Genomic DNA, 23881 nt, shown 5'->3' with positions numbered 1-23881 from the left:
AGTTTTAGATGATTATTTATAGAGAAAATCAGCCAAAAAGATAAAATTAACAAAACAGAGTCTGGCGCACGCAAAACGAGATTGGCGCCAATGCTGACGCCAGGCGCCAATGACTAGCGTGTACGCTAATCCTGTTTTTGACGCGTTTTCTAAAATCAGATAAATTTTTCCGTACAGGAGGATAAAATCGTATCTTTTCCTCAAAAATGCTCTTTGATTTTAATTAAAACTCTGAAAAGTCAACAAAAGTCAATTTATCAATGCTAATTGAATTAGGAATGAAAAGAACCTTCTAGAAGACTAAAACCGAATGATAAATCATATTTGGCCCTCCCCTAGATCATTGGGCCGCACATAAGGCTCAAACCGGGCCCAGTTTAGTAAATTGGCCATAACTTCCTCAATATTCATCGGAATTGAGCTTATAATATATCGTTGGAAAGCTCTTGTCAAGCCTCATCCAACTACACTACTATTGGACCCATATCATGGACCAACCAAACTGGATTGGCTGTTTTCTTAAAATAAGTTTTCAAAAACAGAGAGAAAAGAAAAGAAATTAAAACTATCCGCAACACTAAACTTTCCACACTTTCACTTCATTCGATTGTGATTCGACGCGAAACATCACCGGGTTTGGTTTTGGGGAGACACAAATGGGTGTCTACAACTCCGTACAACCGCGTGAGCAGAGAAACAAGAAGAAAAAAAAAATTGGTTTTCAAATCTTAAATACATAAAGGAAATTTTGTCTAAAACTACCCTAAAGATAGGATCATTTGAGAACAACTACCTATTTTTTATTTGTTTATAACTACCCAGATGTTACAAAACGTTTAGGTAGCACTACCCATTAACGTTTTCCGTCTAATTAAGACGTTATTGGGCCCATTTTTTCACTTTTCCCACTTAATTAATTCCCCTAGTTACCTTCGCTCTCCTCCCTAATTAACTTCCCCTCCAATCTCACTCAAAAAAATTCAAGAGAACATACTCAATCAATTGAACACAAATTCTCAATTATTCATGTAATGTTTCACACTTTTCTTTTAATTAATTCATATATTGTTTGTTGTATTTGTTTACAAGTTTTAATTGAACACAATTTACATATTTAGGGTGTCAATTAGTGATTCGGATTAGGGTTTATGGGTTCAAAAAATTGTGGGTTTTATTTTTAGAGTTTAGGGGTTCAATTGAGTTCTAAGTTTCGGTTATTTTGACTTTGAAAATGAATTCAATTGCATTTTAATTACTAATTGACCATTGTAATTGGTAGAATGTCTAATTGACCATTGTAATTGGTAGCTAGGATGTCTAAATTTGGGGGTTTTGATTTCTAGGGTTTATGAGAAGTTAATTAGGGAGGAGAGAGAAGGTAATTAGGGTGTTAATTAAGTGGGAAAAAATGAAAAAGTGGGCCATTAACCTTTTTTTTTTTCTTTTTTTTTACGGAAAACTTTAATGGGTAGTGCTACCCAAACTTTTCTTAACTTCTAGGTAGTTCTTAACAAATCAATAACATAATACTAAAACAGACACCAGGAATAACACATGTTATTTTCTGATATTGTTTTTTCCCTCCAAAATTCCCTCCCTTTTTTCTTCCCCCCCCACCCCTTCCTACAATAACATAATACTAAAACAGACACCAGGAATAACACATGTTATTTTCTAATATTGTTTTTTCCCTCCAAAATTCCCTCCCTTTTTTCTTCCCCCCCCCCCCCCCCTTTCCTAGCCAGTTCACTAATTACCTACTATTAGTTATACACAAAATATTCATCAACTCATATAATATAATTGTAATTATTTTATTCATATACTTTTCATTTCTGTAATTAATATTTTCCATTCTAGCTATTTAATTTTAGACTATTATCTAATGTAATTTTAAAATAAATATAGAGTTTCCAAATTTTTAATTTACAAGTTACAATCCTAAAGTAAAATTAAATTAAATTAGATTAAAAAAATATACATCTAAAAGTAAAAAATTATTTTCCAAGCAAAATTTATGCTAAATAATAAAGATTTTGGTGAATACGACAGGTAAAACAAACACTTCGTATTGAATTGTAGCTATTGAAGCAGAAGGTATAACAAAAAAATTTTAGTTTTATTTATATGGGAGATAGAAAATGAATCAGTCTAATTTGATTCTCTTATATAATTACATGGAGCAATATGCATTTAATTTTTCAATTAATATAATGAAATTATACAAAAAATACTAATAACTTAAACTACTATTCAAACTACATTAACAAAATATATATATTAATGACTTAAAATACTTTTCAAACTACATTTCTTTATTTTTGTATCGACCATTAGTATACGGGCCCTTACTAATTGAATTATCATTTTTTTCCTACAAGATTAATAATTAATAATATAATTTATAAACCATGCATCGCACGGGCATTAGGCTAGTAACAAAAAAAAACGGGTAGTTGTTCACAAATGACCCTATCTTTAGAGAAGTTTTAGACAAAATTTCCATACATAAAATTGTCATAAGACCATCTCCAATAGTGAGACTCAACTTTGAGTATTGAAATACAAAATGAGTTATTTTTTACCTCCAATGGTGATACCCAACCAACTACTCAATCTAACAACTCCTATAAAGTCTAATTTTCCAATGGTGAGACTTTCTAAAGTATACTAATGTCACTTTCAATTTATGGCTCGGCACGAATGCTTGCATGAACTTGGGAAAATTTTGAAAGTAGCAAGACAAGGATCCTTGATTGCACGCATCCTCCAAGCACATTTACATTGAATATTTCTTTTACACTCAACAACATATTTGGTGGGCTCACTCTCCAACACTTTAAATGAATGATTCTTAGCAATGGAATAAGCTTTCAGTTCATCTTTCAATTGCTCCAAAGAATCAAATTGTTAGCCAATGGAAAACTCCCCATCGAAAGCGTTGTTATTGGACCAAGTCCTCCAAGAATCTTGCAAAATTGGATCTAATTCTTCCACAATGTTAAAATCTTGTGATGGAGCACTCTCTCTTATAGCCTTGTCATGAGCATCTTGCGTATCTTCATCTTCATCAACATCAGTATCCATTGCAATGTCAACATCACCAAATAAATCAATAGAATTTTGGTTCAAAGAATCAAATACAACCATGGATGGATCACCATTTGAAGCATCTACATGTGGTGAATGAGTTGGAGAAGTTATCTCTAACATGTGCTCACTAGCATAGTGTTCATCGGTAAGCATTCTAGTGAATGAACCCATTGCCACAGTTTCATTAGTCAATGGCATGTTTGGAAATTCACTCGTTCTAAGATCCAATTCATGATATGATTCCAAGTGAGTTTCCATTTCAGTTTCCTTTGGAAATTGATCGATGAACAATTGCATTAAGGTGGATGTGTTCGAGACACTACTTCCCACATCGCTTTTAAAGCATTGTCACTATCCAATGGAATGCTCACATACGACCCAGGCATTATTGGATACTTCATTGACACCTTCAATTCCACATCCACTAAGAGACATCCCATAACTTCATATATCTTAGTCAACACTCAACACCTCATCGAAATTCATTCGAGAATTTACAAATGCAAATTTCTGCTCTCCTCCTTTGTATGTAATATCACCATTATTATGTATTATTTCTCCTCCCCAATAACAATACAAAGGAAAGTTTGAGAACTCCATGTTCTAAATAACAAATGTTTAATCAACCCTTTAAGTATCTATTACAATCAAAAACAATGCAACCATACATAGTAATTTAATAAAAAAAAACAAAAAAAAAACAAACAAACAAAAAAGGCACTGTCAAATTTATAAGCTATTAGAAACATACTGTATGCTTTCAATTTTCTATTTCGATTCAAATACTTTGGTTGTTTCAATTAAAAAATTATGTTAAACAACTAACTTTGCCTTTTCAATTAAATAAATACTAATAAACAACTAACTTCGCTATTTCAATTAGCGGTTGGAAGTAAACAAGTAAAAAAAAAAGAGCGAATCAATATTAATCAAGAAGTTTAACAATGTCACACAGACCTAAACTACTATCAATTTGAATCCAATTAGCATTTACAACATCAACTATACATTTATTTAAAAAATAAATCAAATTAGGGCAAACTCACCTCTTTAATTGCGGAAACTAATTGTCGCTGTTGTGGATGCCACGGTTGGAAGTAGACATGGATTGATGGTGGTAGCTGTTGCGCGCGTTGAGTAGTGGTGGGCGGTGGTTGCTAACGGCAGCGGTGGCGTGATGGGGAATGCGCACCAACATGAGAGTTTTAGCGGCAGAGAGTTTTTCTTTTTTTTCTTTATTTCTTCTTTCTTTCTTTCTTTTTAACAACTCTTTTTTTATTTTGATAGTAATATTCTAACTTTGGTCGAGTAATTTTGTTAAGGGGTGAAAATTAAACCGCTAATTCAGGGTTCGTTTGGCATTGTTGTGGTTTTCTGTTTTTTTATTTTTTTTGTTTTCAAAAAGTATATGATATGAGTCCCATAATGAATAAAAAATTATATAAACTTATTAAAATTATGATAATTTTGAAAACTGACAACAGAAAAGTGGAAACACCTTTTTCTTGTTTCCTGTTTTTGGTTTTTGGTTTTCAAAAAAACAGGAAACTGAAAACCAAAACTGATGCCAAACAAGCCCTAATTAGCATTTTCTACCTAATTATTAAAAAAATAAAAACTGATTTACAATTGATGACGTGGACGGTACGTCTAGAATTTTAATAAATTGTAGCGTATTTAGGGAATTTTGTTATCTTTTAACATTATTCACGGAAATCGCCATTAAAGGAGAGAGAAAATAGAGGAAAATACTTGCTAATTGTAGCGTATTTAGGGAATTTTGTGACCTTTTTTTTTTTTACAAAAGTGACCTATATTTTCACAAAAGTTACCCTTTTTTTACAAAAAAGTGACCCTTTTTTTACACAAAAGTGACCCTTTTTTTTCACAAAAGTGTCCTTTTTTTTTCCACAAAAACAGAGTATCAAAATAAAAAAGTTATTCTTTTCTTCTACAATTAGCAAGTATTTTCCTCTATTTTCTCTCTCCTTTAATGGCGAAATCAATTATAGTCTGCCCTTACCACCTTCTTCCCAACAATACAATTCAATACAATTATCCTCCATCACAGGAGTATTCACTTTCCTCAAAATTCAACCATTTTTTTTCTACAATTAGCAACTACAATACTTCTCCCTCTACTTTCCTCCATTTTCTCTCTCCTTCAATCCTTCAATGGCGAAATCGATGAAGCATGAGAACAACAACAACCCCTTCGACCTCCTCAACGAAGAACTCCTCTTCATAATCCTCGATCATCTCTCCATAGACGACCACCTCGCTATTAAATCATTTTCTCTCTCCTCAAAATCATTTTTCTCGGTGATGAAGTTGCCCAGCCCAGCCCAATTTACACTAATTAAGTGTAAACCGGGTGTTATTAAGAGTTTGTGTATTGGTATTCTTTGCAAAAAAAATACTCTCTCTCCCTTAAAAAAAACTCATTCAAGTCTCACCATTGGAGAGAGTCTAATACTTCCTCTGTTTCTTTTTACTTGCAACACAGCCTTGTGGCACGTGTTTTGAGGTCGAGTTTATGTAATGTAAACAGATGAATTATCCATTATAATTTTTACAAAGGATACTTAACTCTATTCTAATCTTCATGTAAAAATTATACTGATAAAATCGCTCATTTACCCTCACTAATTATCTCCTAAAACTACGTGCCTAAAAGGTGTGTTGCAAGTAAAAGAAAACCGAGAAGGCGAGAAGTATATAACAAGGAAAACTTTTTTATACATCTGGTTTTCAGTAATTTACTGTACATCGGGTACACTTTTGTCAGATTTAGTGTCACTTTTGTCAAATTTAGTGTCACTTTTGTCAAATTTATCAATGAAGCATAAATAACTTTTATATATGTCAGGGTAACTTTTATGCGTTTTAGTGTAACTTTTGCACATTTTATTGTCACTTTATAATGGATGCTCAGTAATTTACTAAACATCCGTTTTATTTAAAATTTAGGGAAATTCTCTCTGGTAATCACAAACTTTTTTGTTTCTCAGTGGTAAAGCCTAAAACTTTTGATTATCAATGGTAATCACATATTAATATTATTAAGCTAATGGTAACTTAAGTTAAATAATTTGTTAAAATCTTTAACATGGTTTAGCTATTAGACAGTAAAAAGACATAAATACCCTTATGTCTTTCCTCCTCCATCTTCTTCCTTACTTTTTCCTCCTCCATCTTCTTCCATTAGAGCCACCACCACCATTGTTAAACTGCTGCTAAGGTCGGAAAGGAAGTGCAACGACAGCACCAAAAGCGGCGGCACCACCACCTCTCCCTCTTCCCTCTCCCCAATAACACCCCAGCGCATAACCACCTCGCGCATCGACACCAACCCGATCCTACCCATTTCCCCCTCCTCGAAAACCACCCTAACCACCACCTCCACACGTATCAAACCTGTGAAACCTAGCTCTGACCACTAATTCGACCCCAAATCAACATATTTAACCAATTCGACTCCAAAAATTAACAAATTCGACCCTTAAAGTAGCAATTCGACCCCCAAAACCAACAAATTCGAACCCAAAACCAACAAATTCGACCCCAAGAATTAGCATTTTCGATAAATTTGACCCCCTAAAGTCAACAAATTTGACCCCAAAATCACCAAAACTCCTAGAAATTTCAACCCATATTTGGGAAATGAGAAGAAATCGGGGAAGGGAGGAGGGTGGTTGATTCCGACTAGGGAGGATGGCTGATTTCGGCGTTCCGACAAGCGGTTTTAATTTGGTGGTTATGAAAGAAGAGAGAGGGTGGGTCGGGAACAAGGGAGGGGTGCTCGTTTTGGTATTGGGGTGTTGGTGGTGAGGGTCTCCGGCGGGGTAGAGGGTTGAGACGTCGTCCGCCACACCAAGCTGAGCTCCGGCAAGGAAAGGAGGGTTGGTGGTTGGGGAGGGGTTTGTATTATTTGTTTTTATTTAAAAAAAATTGAAGGATATTAATGTAAATCTATTATTACTTAATCTAAAATTAACCCTGAGTAATTGTTTAATGATGTTTTAATATTATTAATGTTACCATTAGCTTAGTTTTATTAATTCGTGATAACCATTGATAATAAAAAGTTTCATACTTTACCACTAAGAAAAGAAAAAATTGTGATTAGCAGATAGAATTTCTCTAAAATTTATCAATATAACAATTGGTTTCGTTTTTTTCGTCTCCATCTTCCCTCACAAGCTTCATAAGTTCTCATAGTGGCAACCCACTTTCATCACCATTTTAAAAACCCAACTTTTTTTTTCCCTTCAAAATTTAAGAAAAAATAAACCGTAAAAAAAAGAAAAATTCAAACCCTGAAAAAAAATTCAATGGACGTCGGGCAATCATCTGGTTCAAATTCCTCTGATGAAGTTTGGGCCAAACTTGGTACAGTAATTTCCTTAGTTAAATTTCTGTCTATCAAATAGTTGTACCATCATTTTATTGAAATTTATTTTCTGGGTAGTATTTTTTGGAAGAAAACCCTCCTAATTTGATTGACCCTCAATGCTGTTATAGGTTAGAATTTTGAATTTTAAGGAATTATGAACTGGGTTTTTCTCAGTTATTGTAATCATGCATTTTATAAATTATTAGAAATAATCTTGTTAATAATAACTGTGTACATTTTTTTGGTGTTTGATTTTGGTTGGGATGCTTTTCTTTGTTTACAAGACTGCATTTTTCTTTTGGAAGTAGATTACTGATATTTGCAAGAATTATAGATTTCTTCAAGGTTCCAATTTTCGCAATTGTGCCAATTTATGTCTATAAGTGTTACAATGTCTAAATTTAGTGTTATGGAATTACATTTTTATTGGTAATTACAATGTATTTTTGCTAAATGCCAAATCGCCAATACCTTTTGTTGGATGTATTTCTTGTTCATTCCTTCAATTAAAAAAAAAAAGGTATTTCATTGTTCTTCACTTCTTCCCATCCAAAAGTTTCCCTCTTGTAGCTGTAACTATATTGAAATTTAATTTTACAGTCATTGGATTAACTTTTCTAATCCCGAAATCGCTGTGGCTACCGCTAATTCCTGCTCGAGTAGTAACTTGCTACCTTGAGACATTGGCTTTTTGCTTAGCTTGGTTCTTTTTGTAAATCATGCCAAAACAGACCAACCTGCATGCTTGTATTGAACAGTTTTATTATGTTATGACTTTAGGAATCAGGACATTTATAGTTGTAGAGAGGACAGACAGGTAATGGGAACTGCTGCCTGGCCTGCCTCAATCCAATATCAAAGCGGTTCAATTTTAGGGGGTTCCTTCTGTTTTTCGTGTCTTATTTTCTTCTTCATTTTTATTTTATTTGTTTCGTAATTGGTTTTGAAACCAAGAGTTTCTCCAGATGCTTCCATTAAACACCTTATTAAAGCATATTGTAGCAGGATTTCAAATTTTAGAAAATTGGATGCTAGATGAGTACGAGTGTATGACATAATATTTAACAGCTAGCTGGGAAGATTTATCCAGTGAGGCATCATCATATTTTCATTTCACTTTTGATGCCATTACTGATCATGTGTTTTTCACTGAATGGACCTTTGTTTAGAACCAGGGAATACAGTTTTTTATGTTTTGAATACAAATTATTGTTGGTTTCATTTTCTTAGCATATGAGTTTGAATGTAAGTTATAGTTGGTTTCATTTTCTTATTATATGAGTTCAAATAACCCTTTAGTTTCTTTTGCATCTTTGTAGTGCCATCTGATTCAAGCTATGCAAGCATTGAGATTAGCTCAGATGATACAATTGTATGTTCACAGATCTCATCTACTTCCGATAGGCTTGAATGGTGCCAGATTATAAGGAACTCTGATCGATGTTCAGCCACTATCAGAAACAAAAGGTACACATCCTGTCTTGTTTCCTTTCGAGCCAATATATCTTGATGAGGGACTTTATCAAAACAGAATAAATTGTGTAGATTTTTGAGTTATACCATATATTTGAGGGGGAAGGGAAGGGGAGGGGCAGGTATATATATATATTTTTAAAAAAAGCAAGTTTTCCTGACATGCGTTGATATGATTTTGTAATGTATGAAAACTTTTGAATGAATTTATAGTTTTTATTAATATTGGATCATGTGTAGGATGTTATTTACATGAATGACTGTTTTTTCATTTAAGCAATTACATGCATTATGCCTTAAGGTTTTAGATGTTAGTTTTACTTTCATTGAGTTTTGGCTATGAATACAATTTTTATTTGATAGATTCAAAAGTGTATGCCCTTGCGTTTTAAAAGAATCCATGATGTGATAGGTTCAAATAGTTTAAGAATATAAATCTTTAAAGAACCCATGATCATGTCCAGGAAGTCAGTAAGGGATCAAAAGAGTAAGTTAGCCTGAAACTCGTTCAAATAGTTGAAGGTTTGCTGTAGCTGCTCCTGATCATGGTTGTTATATGAGGCTTGTCAAAGCTTTGCCACATTGAGGTTATCTTGATTCACAGGAGAACCATGAGTCACATGGCTAAATGTATATATTGACTGTGTTCATTCCTCAAAAAGAGTCAGACAGAAGAGGGAAGAAGAGGATTAGGGAGAGAAACATAGTTTTGGGGAGATTAGGTCAGAATAGGGCAATGTGAGTTAGAGTCCAGAGCATGCAGTTGGTAAGCTGGTTGTTAGATACCATATAGGTGAGCTGAAAATGAGGTGTATGAGTTTTGGAGCTGTAAAAAGGTGGAAGGTAACCCTATTGAAAGCAAGGCATTGACTTTAATTCTAGATGACTTTTTTGTTGTTACTGTTTTGACACATCTCGGTTGGGATAATGGGATATATTATATTATGAAATTTATAACTTGGTATTGGACCCATCACTCCATTACTAACCACTAATGGAGGGCCTGAAGGTCAAAGGGAAGAAAAGAGACTTTGGGGTGTGCAAAATAGATTATATCTACTATAAAAGCAATAGTGATGATATTCTTCACCCTGTCTTCTTGAAACCTCATAATTAGAGTATTCATTCTTAGGATACTGTGAGTCTCAAAACTCTCAATGTATCATTTGCTGTATAGAATGTTCCTTTAAGAAAGTCCTCATGGCAACCATTGGCCTGCTGGCTGCCTCTTGTGCCATGTTTGGGCTGCATTCTTGGTGGAGAAGGCATGACACTTATGTATAATGTCGTAACTCAGGATATTGAATGTCATTGGCCTGGTGCCTGTTCATACCATGCCATGGGTTGTGACCAGCTCACGATGGCCCAGTGCCAACCATGAGTAAATATATTTTGATCATTCTTATTTTGAAGTATTGGTACCATTTACATTCCAGATTTTTGTTGTTCCTTTACCTTTTCAGATAACCTTGTATTTAATGTAGGTCAGTGTCTTATCTCTTGCATATAATTGTTTCTCTTTCTTGTTATGAAATGTAGATATCCTTTTGCATTACAGATTTATCCTTGATTTCTTACTTTCTTTTCTGGTGATCTTATGATGCAGGTCAAGTATTATACTCATTGACGGGGCTATACTGGAGAGTGAAGATGTAGTTAGTATTAAGTGTGGCTGTGAAATAGTGCCAGCTTCCACTAAAGTAGGTCAGTTATTGATTTTTAGAAGGTTTTCAAAATTACGAGGACATGATTATCATGTAACCAAGGCTTCACTTTTTCTTTTTCATGAAAATGCATGTTCTGCTCTACATATCAAATTGTAGGCTAATCCTCAATGTTTGTCTTGTTTGTTTAAAATTATTGGCAAAGGAAGTGACTTAACATTTGTTTGAAAGGGCATTACTTATTAGGCTGTTTTGGTGTCTTAAAACTTATATAAACTAAATGATTTTCAATATAGGTCAAATCATAGAACCAGACTAAAGCTGTATACCAAATCATTTTCATGATGAATTAATATCATATTTGCTCATGAAACTCAAAAGGACATTATTAAAAGCAAGCTTAATTTACCAAGCGTGAAACTAGTTAACTATCTTGAACTCTAACATATATACTCCATCAACTAATCAACTTATCTATCATATAAACTTAATGATAGTTTGTCTTATGAAATTCAAAGCTTTATAATTAATATAATTGCCATAAACTATGAATGAAAATACTCACCCCTTTGACTTTCCTGCTCATTATTTGCACTCCTGAATACCATCAAAATGGCTTGACTGGTTCCGATGGATTTCACTAGCATAGACATCTACCTTTCATTGAGTCCTTTCAAAGCTTTCAATTTCTTGTATTTTTTCTACAAGGATAATATAACCACGTTATTTGACTATAAGCACACCCATAAGTCACATATTCCTTATCACAGGCTTTACAGCCAAGCATCTTAAATTCTTAATTAGAGGTCTATTACATACTTTGTAACTCAAAACAAAGGGTTTAGATCCTGTAATGGTAGAGCAAGTCTATCTTTTAATATGTTAGGGAGTGCTTAGGTTGCAAAACTCAGGAATAAGGTGTGGGTTTAGAATGGTTATTTTGGTTGGTGAGTAATATGATGGACGGGTGGTTCAGGTAGTAGAAGAGCAAGCTATTTTTCCTGGTTTCAGACTTGGAGAGAGAAAGAGGGAGTGTCACCTTATCATAACTACCAGCATCACAAGTTTTTTTTTTTTCTTGTCATCAGCTCTATAGCTTCTGTGACAGTAGCTGACAAGACTGACAACTCTAGTAGCCAGTGGTGTTTCACTGTAATCAGTATGAAGGATGAGAGAAACGTGTGCAACTAGAGAGATCTAAGAGTAATGAGATAGAAAGAGGGACACACATCAAGGAACTAATTTTGACGGTAGATATTGAGTTTTATGCTTAGATGAATTCTTGAATTTAAATTAATTCTCATATAAGAGAGGTGCTCTCATATGAGCTCTTTTCTACATATAGAATAAGAGTGTGTGTGTGTGTGTGTCTGATATGAGTGCACTTGAGGAAAGAATAGTGAGATTTCGTACTTAGTACTGACATAAGTAAGGAGCTAAAAGTGGGAGGATAGATGTCCTTACATTGGGGTTTTGTACAGTTGAAGAGATGAACCAACTGGCCTGTATCTTCTCAGAACCGTATTAATTTGTGTATAGTATTCAATTCATGATTGAATAAATAAATTAGAAATAAATTTATCAGCCATAAGACATCCTTCTTGCTTGCTTTATTGTTAAATATGTTTGTATGTATTTATTTTTATACATTACTTATTCCTTATACTGCATTACCGCATCTAGGTCTCCATATGCTATATGTAGAGTTTTCAGAGATATACAAACATGATATAAAATACTAGCAATTGGTAACATTCTGAGGTTTACGACTTTATGGTTTCAATTAATTTCCTTTTTTTTGGTATGCAGAGCATCTTAGCTTTAAATTTGAGGTGATGCCTGTCCAAGAACAACGCTTTGAGAATAAGTTAAAGGTTGGTTTATGTTAATAGTTTGAGAACTGTTCTATTTTGGCTAGTTGGAGGTTTAAGTTTTGTTTCTTACTATGTCTGCCAATGTGGTTTTTTTTCTTCAGATATTTCTAGATTCGGAGCACACAAAATGCTGCATTTGCTTGAATGTTTGGCATGATGTTGTGACAGTAGCTCCTTGCCTTCATAATTTCTGGTTTGTCAAATTTTAAGTTTCATTAACAATTTTTTTGGCTGGCCTAATTAGTTTTAGTTAAAAAGAAGTGGATTATTTGCTTTGGATTAATCAGCTTCTGCTGCATATGTTCTTGATGTTATCAGCAATGGGTGCTTCTCAGAGTGGTTAAAGAGGTGCCAGAAGAAACATTCAAGTGTCTTATGCCCCCAGTGTAGAGCAGTTGTGCAATTTGTTGGAAGAAATCATTTTCTCCATGGTATTGAGGAGGTGCTACAACATTCTTCCTCCTTTGTGTAAATATCCATTTTTGGAATGAATATGATTAATATTGAATTGCTGGTTGAGTGATGTAAAATAGCGTAAAGCTATCAACTTGTTCTGTTCTCACCCATCTTAGTTATGTATTCCATAATTAATATGATGAATGTGTCAGTCCAAAATTGTAGAGTTATTGTTTAGATGTTAAGTTAGACTGGTTGTGCATTTCTGTTGATACCATCTTGCAATTGCAATCACTGGACATATAAACTCTCATATACTACTAGAATTTTCATCTCTGCCTTATGCCTTATCATCACTGTTGTCAATGTGTAAGACAATTGTTCTTTATCTAAGCTTAAATGTTAGCACGTTTGTTTATTGATCTCTAACTTAAACTCTCTTAGGCTGTGTTCTATTCACTTGATATTTTCTTATCTTATCTAAATTTATTTGAGCTTATCTTATCTAGACTTATTATAGCTTATTTAGTTGAAATTTGAACTTGATTTACCCTTAATAACCCTTATTAGAACTTAATTTTCCATTACTTATCTTACCTGGATTTGTTTGAAATGGTTTTTTTCCTCTACCCCCCCCCCCCCCCCTCTCTAAAATAAGTGAAAATAAGGTGAATAGGAAAGGGCCTTAATTTGTTTGCAAACAATAGGCTACAAGTTGACAATACTAATATTTGATCTGATTTTTAGTGGTATTGAAAGCCTTCATTTAAGTAATAACTGTGGAAGATAATGATAGCTGTCAATCTGTCATATTGAATACTTTGCTTGTTTTTGGACCTAACATTTCCTATCTCAGGAAGTATTATTGATGAATGAAATCACTTTATATAATTTTGAAATCAGAATGCTTGCAGCTTTTGGTGCGAGCTTCAGTGACGTGCTTCTTTTTTCTGTAGGACATTTTGCAGGCAGATGCTTCATTACGGCGCTCTACAGAAGAACTTGCTATATTAGATTCTTATGCAACCATCAAGTCCAATCTTGTGAGTGATTACTTCAGCATCTATGATTAAGATATTAAGGACCATAATCATGGCGCTCTAGAGTTTTTTATCGCTCATTGAAAATTGATTTAGTTGTTGGTTATTTGTGAATATATTTAGAGTTGCATGATGTCATGTTTTATCCTGATCTTGTTAATTTCTTGGTGCTATAACATTTTTTAATGGGAAATCTCGAAGAACAACAGAGTATACTTTGAGATGCAATGAAATGATTGATGTAAAAAACTTTCATCTGCTGTTCTTTTTATACGTTAATGTTATGCTACTTGCTCATTTCATTAACTCCTAATTAGAAAATGGTTTTGATGGCAGTATGACGCTTTCCCTTCTATTTTCCCTTGTTCTCTATATTCTCAGTATCCCCTCCCCCAAAGCCTTCTTCCTTTCATCGCGGTCCTGTTATCAAATTATAATTGATGATTGAACTCAAAAATTTAAATGATTTGTTTCAGTGTAAGTTTTCTTAAATAGTGTCTATTGTTTTCTGCACATGTTTATGCATCTTCATAATTTTCTCCCCCTGTTTCCAGATTATTTTTCCCCAAAATTACTTTTTTTTTAATGAATTTCATGAAATTTATGAAAATTTGAGGGTTTGGGGGGTTAAGGAAGGAGGTCAAGAGTCTCTTCATTTACTATACCTAGACCAATTAGATTGCTTATGCATTTTAGGTCATTACAAACGGAAAAGGAAATCGTCAAAAGAGGGCACGTTCACCAATTCATGAAGAGCGTGTAGAAATGGAATTATCATGCCCTCAATGTGGTATTGTACTCTTGTTTAAGCAGTTGATACATATTTATAATTGACCATACATCTCGTAAAATTTATTTTATGCTCCTAAATTTTTAATTGATTTTTAATACTTCCTCCGTTCTTTTATTATTGCACCATAAGGGTTTGACACAAATTTTTTGGTAGTGGAAAAAAGGATGAGAGAGAAAGGTAGAAATACCAAGTTGCCCATGTGATTGTATGCTCAAAATAAAAGTAAGGGTTGAAAAGCAAGGGTATATTAGGTATTTATAGTGTGAACACATAAATTTCTTTTCCTAAAATGGATATGGTGCAATAAATGTGAAACTTCCTTAAAAGGTAAGTGGTGCAATATTAAAAAAATGGAGGAAGTATAACTTTATGCCTAAAGGGCATACTCCCATCAATTCTTTAAAAATCTTTGTGCTTACTATTCTAGTGGTTAAAGTAAGATAACTTTTCCTGTATTTGATGATATAAGAAAATAAAATTTCATGTTAGATCTTTTTAGGTTTGTACCAATCTATAACTTATACTAAAGTAGCAATCGCTGATGTCATCTTTTTCCAAAGTTGTATACGTGGCGCTATCTTATGAAAAGTTTTCCCGCTCAAATTCTTTTTTGCTTTTTTTTTTGAAACAAAATGCTTATTAATTTTAAATAGATAATTACTATTTTTTAGGTAATTAATTTAAATTAGGAATCTATTATTTTGCTAATTTATGTTGATATTAGGTTGTTGGAGTCTTTTTAGGAGTTATTAGCATAGTTTGTTTGTTTTTTTTTTTTTTTTTTTACAACAACAAAATTGATATTGATTAAAAAGCGTTATTAGCATAATATTTTTTTTTAGGAAAGTTATTAGCATAATAATTGAGGTCAATAATTAAAGTGAACTTATGAACAACATTTTGAACTCAAAAAAAAAAAAAAAAAAAAAAAAAAAAAAACTGTGAAAACAAAAATCCAAAGATAAGTTACTGTGAAACCCGTGCTTCGCACAGGTGCTAACCTAGTATATATTATCATAATGTCAAATTTTCATAATCAAAGATGTGCATTGTATATCGTTGAAATGCAAATGAGAAGATCTATAAATTATGGAGGGAATTATCATCATTACTCCCTTTCATAGTGCTTTACATAAATTGTTTTTTTCAGTGCTAACAAAATGCTCCAAATTTGTAGCTATAAGATATGGGCTAAGTCCACATCTTTATGTGGTCATGCATTTTTCTTTCTTGTTCTAGTCTTGTTTCACAAATATTCTTTTGTTTTGAAAAATCACTTATACCAATGAAGCAAATTGGAAATGAATATTACACCGTCATTCATATGATTGGGAGTCAGAATATATTTTATTTTAATTATCAGATCTTCTTAACTTGCAAGTGAATTTTACTGTCAACTAAACTTGACTTATTAAATCTTCTATGTTGTAGCTGACGATATACAGTTTAATGTATAAAAGTTTTTGTCTGGATAGGAATTGAAGAAAGGAAATTAATTTTTGAGACCAATTATACTCTTTCCGTCCTTCTTTATGTATTTCAATCTTCAGAACTCAGATTCGCACTATATACAATATCAATTTCGATGTTACAAACCTTATACAAACTGTTAGAAGAACTCCAGTTCAAATATTGAGGAGAATGTGAAAGTAGGGAATTGGTTTTTTGAATGAAAATAAAATTTTATGCAGTTCCAACTAATCACCAATTGTCCCCCACATGATTTTTGTTCAACTTTTATTTGGTATTTTCATTTTTATAGTAAAAAATGGCGGTGGCTTTGATCTTGTGTAGTGGAAATATCTGCATTTCTAATTGGATTACATAAAAAATAATTAATTTAATCAGAAGTTTCATCCACTATGATGATGTATTTAAGGATCCAGTAAATGCTTTACATTGCGGGTTTCATTTGGCAATTTATCTTTTGTACAATCTTTTATTCCTATTTTCCCCTTATCTAATGCGTGCAACTTCTGTTTTACTACAGGAACTCAATCTGGAGGTTTCCGTTGCACTGAGAATAGTGCCCATTTGCAATGCCATGCATGTGGTGGGATGATGCCATCAAGATCTAATATTAGCATTCCACAACATTGTAATTTCTTATAACTCTCGCTTTATTTGATCTACTTTATTATTTAGTTGATAATGACGGCTGCAAAGGCCTTACGACTTATTTGGAGCGGTAATGTAAATGAAATTAAGTGATGATTTGAAAAGCAAAGCAACATCTTAATTTCCATTATAATGCAATCTCATTACCTAACTTGTGTTTTTCTTAATAAAAGACTAAAAGTCTATTACCACTCAATTCCACCCCCTAAGTCATTTTGGATGGTGATGAAAACTGAAAATTTGTGAGGGAGGAGATTATTTGGGATGAACTGGCATTGTCTAGGGAATAAAGATTGATTTTTTTTTTTTTTTACAGATTTATGCAAATTCATTCCCATGACCACCATTTATTACCACTTACCAAATGGGTCATTAATATTATCAGCATTAGCTTTCTCAAGAATCTTGAAACATTGAATATTTTATAAATATTATATTGGTGAATATGTTCAATCATTATGAGTAATTGAGGTTGATTTCTTTTGATCCCTATAAATGTTAATGGAATCATAATATGTGAATAGTTATACCAAGACTGGACTTGACCATAAGCTATAATTTCAAGGCTAAGCCACCAAGCTTCTTGAAATTTCTTCACTGCATTGCCTAGACATTTTACTCAATGCATCTGTGACTGCATCGGCTTTTTCTCTTTGGTATTGGATCTCCATTTCATAAGTAGTTCCTTGAGTGAGGATGTATCTGAGACTCATGTGGAGTTGTGGTCTATTAATCTTAATGTTGCCCTATTGAGGTGATATTGCTTTATCTTGAGGTAAATACTACTGTGTAGCTGTGGGCTGCTCCAGCTCCAAGTTCTGATTTGGGTGGATCAATCCTCTTGCTTCAATTGTCAAGATGCATACACAATAACCTTATCATTCTGCTTAAGCATGCAACCTAATCCCTTTTTGGATGTATATCTGTATACCTCAAAGCCTTTTATCTCTTTGGAGCTTATTGCAACCAAGATATTTGGCTGCAACAGCTATAAACCATGGGTGGTAGTGTTAGAAAGTAATGTTTTTCTGAATTGTAGTTACACCAGTTCATTAAAATGAAAACAAAGCTATATTAAGTTTGACGTTCTGTAAATTAGTACTACTGTTGGAACTAGTCTTGATTCTGTCAATTGAAATCTTCATTTCCCGTATTATGTAGTTGTGAAGTCGTTGCTGACAACTTGGTTTTAAAAATATGATCCCAATTTCTAGTTGCTAAATTTTTTGTAGGTTGTGGTTGCGATAGAACATATTGCGGTGCTTATTGGCACGCTCAGGGAGTTACTAGGACAGATCGTCACCCCATCTGCCAACTTGAAACTTTCAGACCTGTATGTTTTAAATTGGCTTTGTACTTTCCTTTGGCTACATGTATCAATTGTGTCTTGTGCTCTATATTGGTGAATTTAGAATCATTTAATGTATCCTGCTCTGAAATCATTTTATACATATTGATGTGTCTTTTGTTTGATTATCTTAATGTGTTGTTACAATTTTAAGAGCCTCTGAGCAAAGTTTGTTTTGGTATCCAGCAATCGTGGGCGTCTCTAGGACGCTCATAGCACTATCATCCGATTAAGTGAAAGTAGGTTTATGTAGGTGGGGAGTTTCAAATTTTCTCATCTTAATATATCCTTCAGAAAATTGCGTGGTGAGGTTGCTTTTTAAAATGTGAATTCTTCTCTAGCCATTTATCCCTATAAAGTGGATTTGTATCTAGGCAAAGCAAATAGCTTATCTGGAAAGAAAATAGATTTGCCCAAAGAGTATGTATCATCTGCAATTGAATATAGACATCCGAGCAGGGTTCATCATTGAAAATATACAGATGCCATGGAAAATAGCCAATGGATCACTGCTTTTGGAGCATATAATTTGTCTTAATAATCCTATCCAGCTCCAGCGGCCATCTCTCACCTTTAGAAGAACATTAGCCTTTCAAGTGATTTGGAAGTCGGGCGCGGGGGTGGGGGGTTGGGCTGTATTTGCAACGTTAAATAACACAGTTGAGGCTTCCATGAATTTTTGAAAAATCGCATGTCAGTCCTTGGTTTCTTCCTTTTTATGTAATTTTAGCTGAATCTCAAACATTAGATTCCTCTATCTTCATGTCATGGGGAAGCATCTTTGTGTGTTGGGACTTCTTTTGCTAATGAAGTTGTGGAATGTTCATGTTTTAAATCAGTGTATGTGATATATAAAATAGGTGTGTTAGTTTCTGTTGAACATGACTCCAATTGGTATAGGCTTAGGAATAGCACAAACTTTCTGTAGTAAATCTCTTTTAGAATTTTAGCCACATATGCTTCTACTCTAGTTGATGACAATTTGATATAGTTACTTTCAAGGAAGCAGCTTTCCATCTATTCCTTTTTATATTTATGCTTCTAATGTTGGACTTTCTGTGAGGAGGTGCTCCTTGAAACTTTAATTCATTGAGGGAATCCTTAGAGACCAGGATTGGGTGATTTGAAAATTCATATTTGCTTGGGGTTTTTGCTGATCACCTAAATAAAGAAGTATTTTCTCTTGTAGCTGTTTGAGACACTTGGGAACAGCTCCACTTCCATGCTTCCTCCTGCAGCAAGTGTTGTTTAGAGATCTAATACATTGATAAGGGTTAAGTTCAAGGCTTCTGCTGTATAGCTTTGCCAGTAAGATTCCATAGTGAATACTAATGACAGCTGTTCTTCAAAACAATCTGCAGCCTTTACCATATCTTCTCTGCAAAGGGGCACACTAATAAAACATTATTTCTTGGGGCAAGGATGGGGCTGCGAATTGTTGGGATCCTCGCGGAAACAAACAATCTATCTTTCTCGATGTGCGTAGTTTTTCTTGCCATTTGTGAGACTGATAATCACCTTCTCCTGTTTAGTAGGCCATTTCCCTTTGGCAGTCTGTCTGAGCTTATATGTGTGCTCTTGAACTTTCTAAGCTCTCTTTTGGTGCATCTTTAAGTACTATTCACTGTTTTAGGAGCACACACTAAAAGAACATAAGGGTGCACCGGACCTGCTCAATTTGTTTGCTTGTCTTCTCTTAGAATACATTCAATGTTACTTGAACTTTTGTTTTCACCTCAAGTACGTGTGTTAGATCCTCAACACTCTGACATGGGTGAAACATTAAACACTTCATTTTGGCTAAAATCATGGAACATTTTTCACAAAATAGCCGAGTCTGACACTTGGACATACACTTGTGTCCGTTCTGAGTACCCGAGTCCGAGTAAAATGGGATATAGTTGTTTTCCTCGATTCTTGATATGAAATCAGATATCACACCTATGGTGCAGTAGCTTTCTCGGAGTTTTTGTTTAAATGATATGAAAACAGGAAACAGATATCAAACTTTCTTCCTGTCATTAGATGTATTCCTGGTCGTCCTTTGACTTTTTGTAGTTGCTTCTTCTCATTGCCTAATATCTACTGGTGCTATTTGTTTTATTAATATTACTTTTTTTATTTCAGATCTCCGAGCACAGAGTGTTTAATATCCCATCCACAGCGCATGAAAGGAATGAATTTGAGCAAGATGTGTGTATTTAATAAAGTGGATGCTTTTAAACTCTTCTGATTTTTTTTGTTCTTTTACCTTATGGAGTCTTTTTGTAGATCACTAATAGGTGCATAAGACAGATGGGTACAACACTACAAGAAGTGATTGCCGAATGGATTACAAAATTGGACAACCAAGAAATTGGTAATGCTGTGTTATTTTTAAAAAAATTCAATTTTTTTTCCCTTTTTTTTTAATACTGTGTGTCATACATAAAAGGTGATGTTATTTATCCTTGAAAAATGATGTGGTTGTGGTCAAATTTCTGGAATCCTTGTCATATTTTTTTATTTTAGAAAAAGCGCAGAAATGGACCTTCTAGGTACTCTAAGCTCACGAATGTCTTGAATTTCATTTTACTTGCTCTATTCTGTCATTCTGTGTGTGATCTTCCCTGATTTTAATTATCTGCAAAGATGTCACTTGGTGTGCACTTTCTGTGTTTGGTTTAGGAACATAATCCCAGTAACTTTTATTTGCTTCCCATAGTCTCATATATCTTTGATTATGTTTTTGGGAGTTTTTTAGCACGCAATTTCTTTTCTCAACAATTTGCATAATGAGCACGCAGCCCTGAACCTGCAATTTTTATGTGTGTCCCACAGATCGTTCAAGATTGCATTTGAAGCATCCTGAGATGATAACTGCTGGCACTTACGTCTGCAGGTAAGTTGCTTTGATGTTTTATTATAATAAGGGTTACAATGTTATATCATGTACTATTTGACTTGAAGAACTCAGGTTGACTTGACACAATCCATAATTCTACGCTTAGCATTTCATAGTTGTTTTCCTAAAATTCTTTGCTGTGTCTTGGTCCTATTTTGTGCAGTGATTGTTACAACACACTGGTTTCATTTCTTCTTTACTGGTTCCGGATTTCATTGCCTGTCCATGTAAGCACTTCTGCCATTCTTTCATTATTCTTGTTTGGTAGTAACAGACTTCAAGGTTTAAAATAAAGGCTGCCAATGTTTTGTAATTGTAGGCTCTTATACATGTTTGTTATCTGCTTGATTTACTGTCCTGGTATAACCACCAGATTGTGCAAGTTAAAGCAATAGGCTTTCACGTCTTGTTTATAGTTACTGGTCTCAAAATAAGTATGCTTACTTAGATTGTACAGCTCTCTCTAAAGGCCTCAGTTATATTCCAAATTGTGCTCTGTAATGGGCAAAGCTTGCTGTTGAAATATTATGTTTAGGCCTTTAGGGCTGCAAATGAACCAAGGTTTAACCTATTTGAACCGACTTAATACAAAACAGTTTTCATACAGAATTTGCAAACATTAGTAAGTTGGACAAAAAATTGTCCAAGTTTGGCTCATTTGCTAAATTATCTTGTTTTCTTTACTCAATAAACAGGCATTGCCCAAGCGTTGTTTGACCCCGACCAAGTTAGTAGGTTGTAGCCCTAGCTATGTTTAAGCTTTAAAATGCCTATTTAGTAATTGATTTTTGAATTTTTGTAACTATGTAGCTTTTTATTATTGATACATCAGTAAAATTTAATAGTTATAGACCTTATAGTTGACAAGATTTGATTTCAAAAGTCATATGATATTATGTATAAATTATTTTGAGATAGATTGAGGAACTGTTAATGTAAACTGTTATTGTAATTAACAATTTGTTACCCATGATTCGTGAATCTTCTACCATGCTTTGAATTTGCCATTAGTGCTTGTTCTTATTCTTCTCATTCTTTCTGCACTTACATGTTTCTCCTTTAAATCTTGTCATTCATTATTGCTTTCCTTGTTTATTTTATAGCTTCTACCGCCGGAGGCATCAAGCAGGCAAGACTGTTGGTATGGCCATGCTTGTCGCACGCAACATCACAGTGTAGATCATGCACGTAAGCGTAATCATGTTTGCCGACCTACTAGAGGTTCCCATACATGATGCAGAGTATTAAAAACAATTTCGGTTTGGGAGGGGAGTGTCGAGGATCAGCAATGTCTGCTGCTGATTCTGAAATAGTTGTGTAATCTTTCTTCTTCAAAAGTTTTATTTTACTTTTATCTGGACTTATGTGTTGATGCTTTCAGCTCTGTATTCCCTTCATTTAAACAGTTAATTGGTTTTTCATTTAATTATGATGTTTCAAGGTTGTTATTTAGGAAATAGGAATTCAAATTTTGAAATACAACATGAGATACTAGGAGTCGCATTGCCCAAAATTAATAACCGCATTTACTATTTTAGAATGTCCAGAAGGGGTAATGTTCAAATTATAATGGTTTATGATCAATTTCCACAAGCTTTATGTAAGTGATTAGTGGAGCCGTGGAGGTATATGAAGGTTATATATGTAAAATACAAGTATGCTATATACTTAGGAATGAGATGTTAAGACAATATGACAATTTTCGACGAAAAAGTATTCATATTTGGTACTCATAATGAATCCTGAAGTTTACTGTGCAAACTTGACATGAGATTTTATTGAATTGGGTAGGATTTTAGGATTTAGCTCGACTTGAAAGGCTGTTAATATCAATTTCAGTCATATCTAACCCTAAACTCAAATTTGACTCGATGGTCGCAACTCACAAGTATCATCGTCTCTAGTGGATGCAAGCATGCAACCAAGTTAAGCTAAACTCAGATCAATAATTGAGTTTTAGACTATCTATGTTTTCATAATCCTTTTATAAGAAATATGATCTTTTGCTCTTATAATCTTGTCCCTATGTAGTTGACATTAATAGATAGGTTAGTTATCGATCTTTTTCACATAATTACCTCAATAATCAACAATTTTTACATGCATGCAGAAATTGTACAGCTCTCAATTTCAAATTTGTTGGGCTCAAATTATTGGACTTGGACAATTATTCTCCAAAACTTTATAGTAGCATTAATAGCTTGAACGGTCAATATATAAGCTACTTGAGAGTAACAAGTCCATGTATGTATTACATCAAATTATTAACATTTTTATCCTAAGTGCCTCTTTTATGATCAGATTTTCAAAGATTTGACATCTCAAACTCTATTTACTCGATGACTGGTCACATCGTGACATCTTTAAAAGACTCATACGTTAATTCAACATGAGATTAAAATTTTGCAAAATAGCACCTTTTTCACTTTTTTTTTTTTTTTTTTTTTTTTTTTTTTTTTTTTGTGTGTGTTTTGTTTTATGAGTTTAGAGAGCCATAGGGTGATGAGAATCAATCCAAGAATATTTGCAATCGAGAGGAAAGCTTTAACCAATTGAATATCCCTCACTCTATTACCATAAATCAACGTTACATCATAATGTTTCATATAGTCAAATTTCAAATCTTAAATTCTTCCACAAATTAAGAACTAAGAAATAGAAAATTATACTAAAAGTGATGTTGAAATGTTATTGTCTTAAGAGTTTCTAACATTTTATTAACAATACTAGTTTTGTGCCCCGTGCGATGGCCGGTTGTTTTTTAAATTTTGAAATAAATTTTTAATCTATTGTCAAATTTCA

At 33.5% G+C, this 23881-nt stretch overlaps 1 protein-coding gene across 2 annotated transcripts; it reads left to right on the top strand.

Annotated features, from left to right (window-relative positions):
• The first annotated feature begins 6168 nt into the window (after window positions 1–6168).
• LOC110708317 (E3 ubiquitin-protein ligase CHFR-like) lies at window positions 6169–22505 on the top strand. Of its 2 annotated transcripts, none has more exons than XM_021886420.1 (15): window positions 6169–7485; window positions 8874–8956; window positions 10569–10666; window positions 12436–12500; window positions 12602–12693; window positions 12819–12942; window positions 13853–13939; window positions 14633–14726; window positions 16720–16827; window positions 18080–18180; window positions 20323–20388; window positions 20467–20554; window positions 21016–21076; window positions 21243–21306; window positions 22183–22505. In XM_021886420.1, exons 1-15 carry the CDS (start codon window positions 7465–7467, stop codon window positions 22312–22314), a joined length of 1284 nt encoding a protein of 427 aa, XP_021742112.1. In that variant the 5' UTR covers window positions 6169–7464; the 3' UTR covers window positions 22315–22505. The 2 variants fall into 2 exon arrangements, with proteins under 2 accessions (XP_021742112.1, XP_021742111.1); XM_021886419.1 differs by having other exon boundaries at window positions 6171–7485; window positions 8809–8956.
• Window positions 22506–23881: the final 1376 nt, after the last annotated feature.

The sequence above is a fragment of the Chenopodium quinoa genome, unplaced genomic scaffold, assembly GCF_001683475.1.
Source record: "Chenopodium quinoa cultivar QQ74 unplaced genomic scaffold, ASM168347v1, whole genome shotgun sequence".
Classification (NCBI taxonomy): domain Eukaryota; kingdom Viridiplantae; phylum Streptophyta; class Magnoliopsida; order Caryophyllales; family Amaranthaceae; genus Chenopodium; species Chenopodium quinoa.
This window is presented reverse-complemented; position numbering and strand designations above follow the sequence as displayed.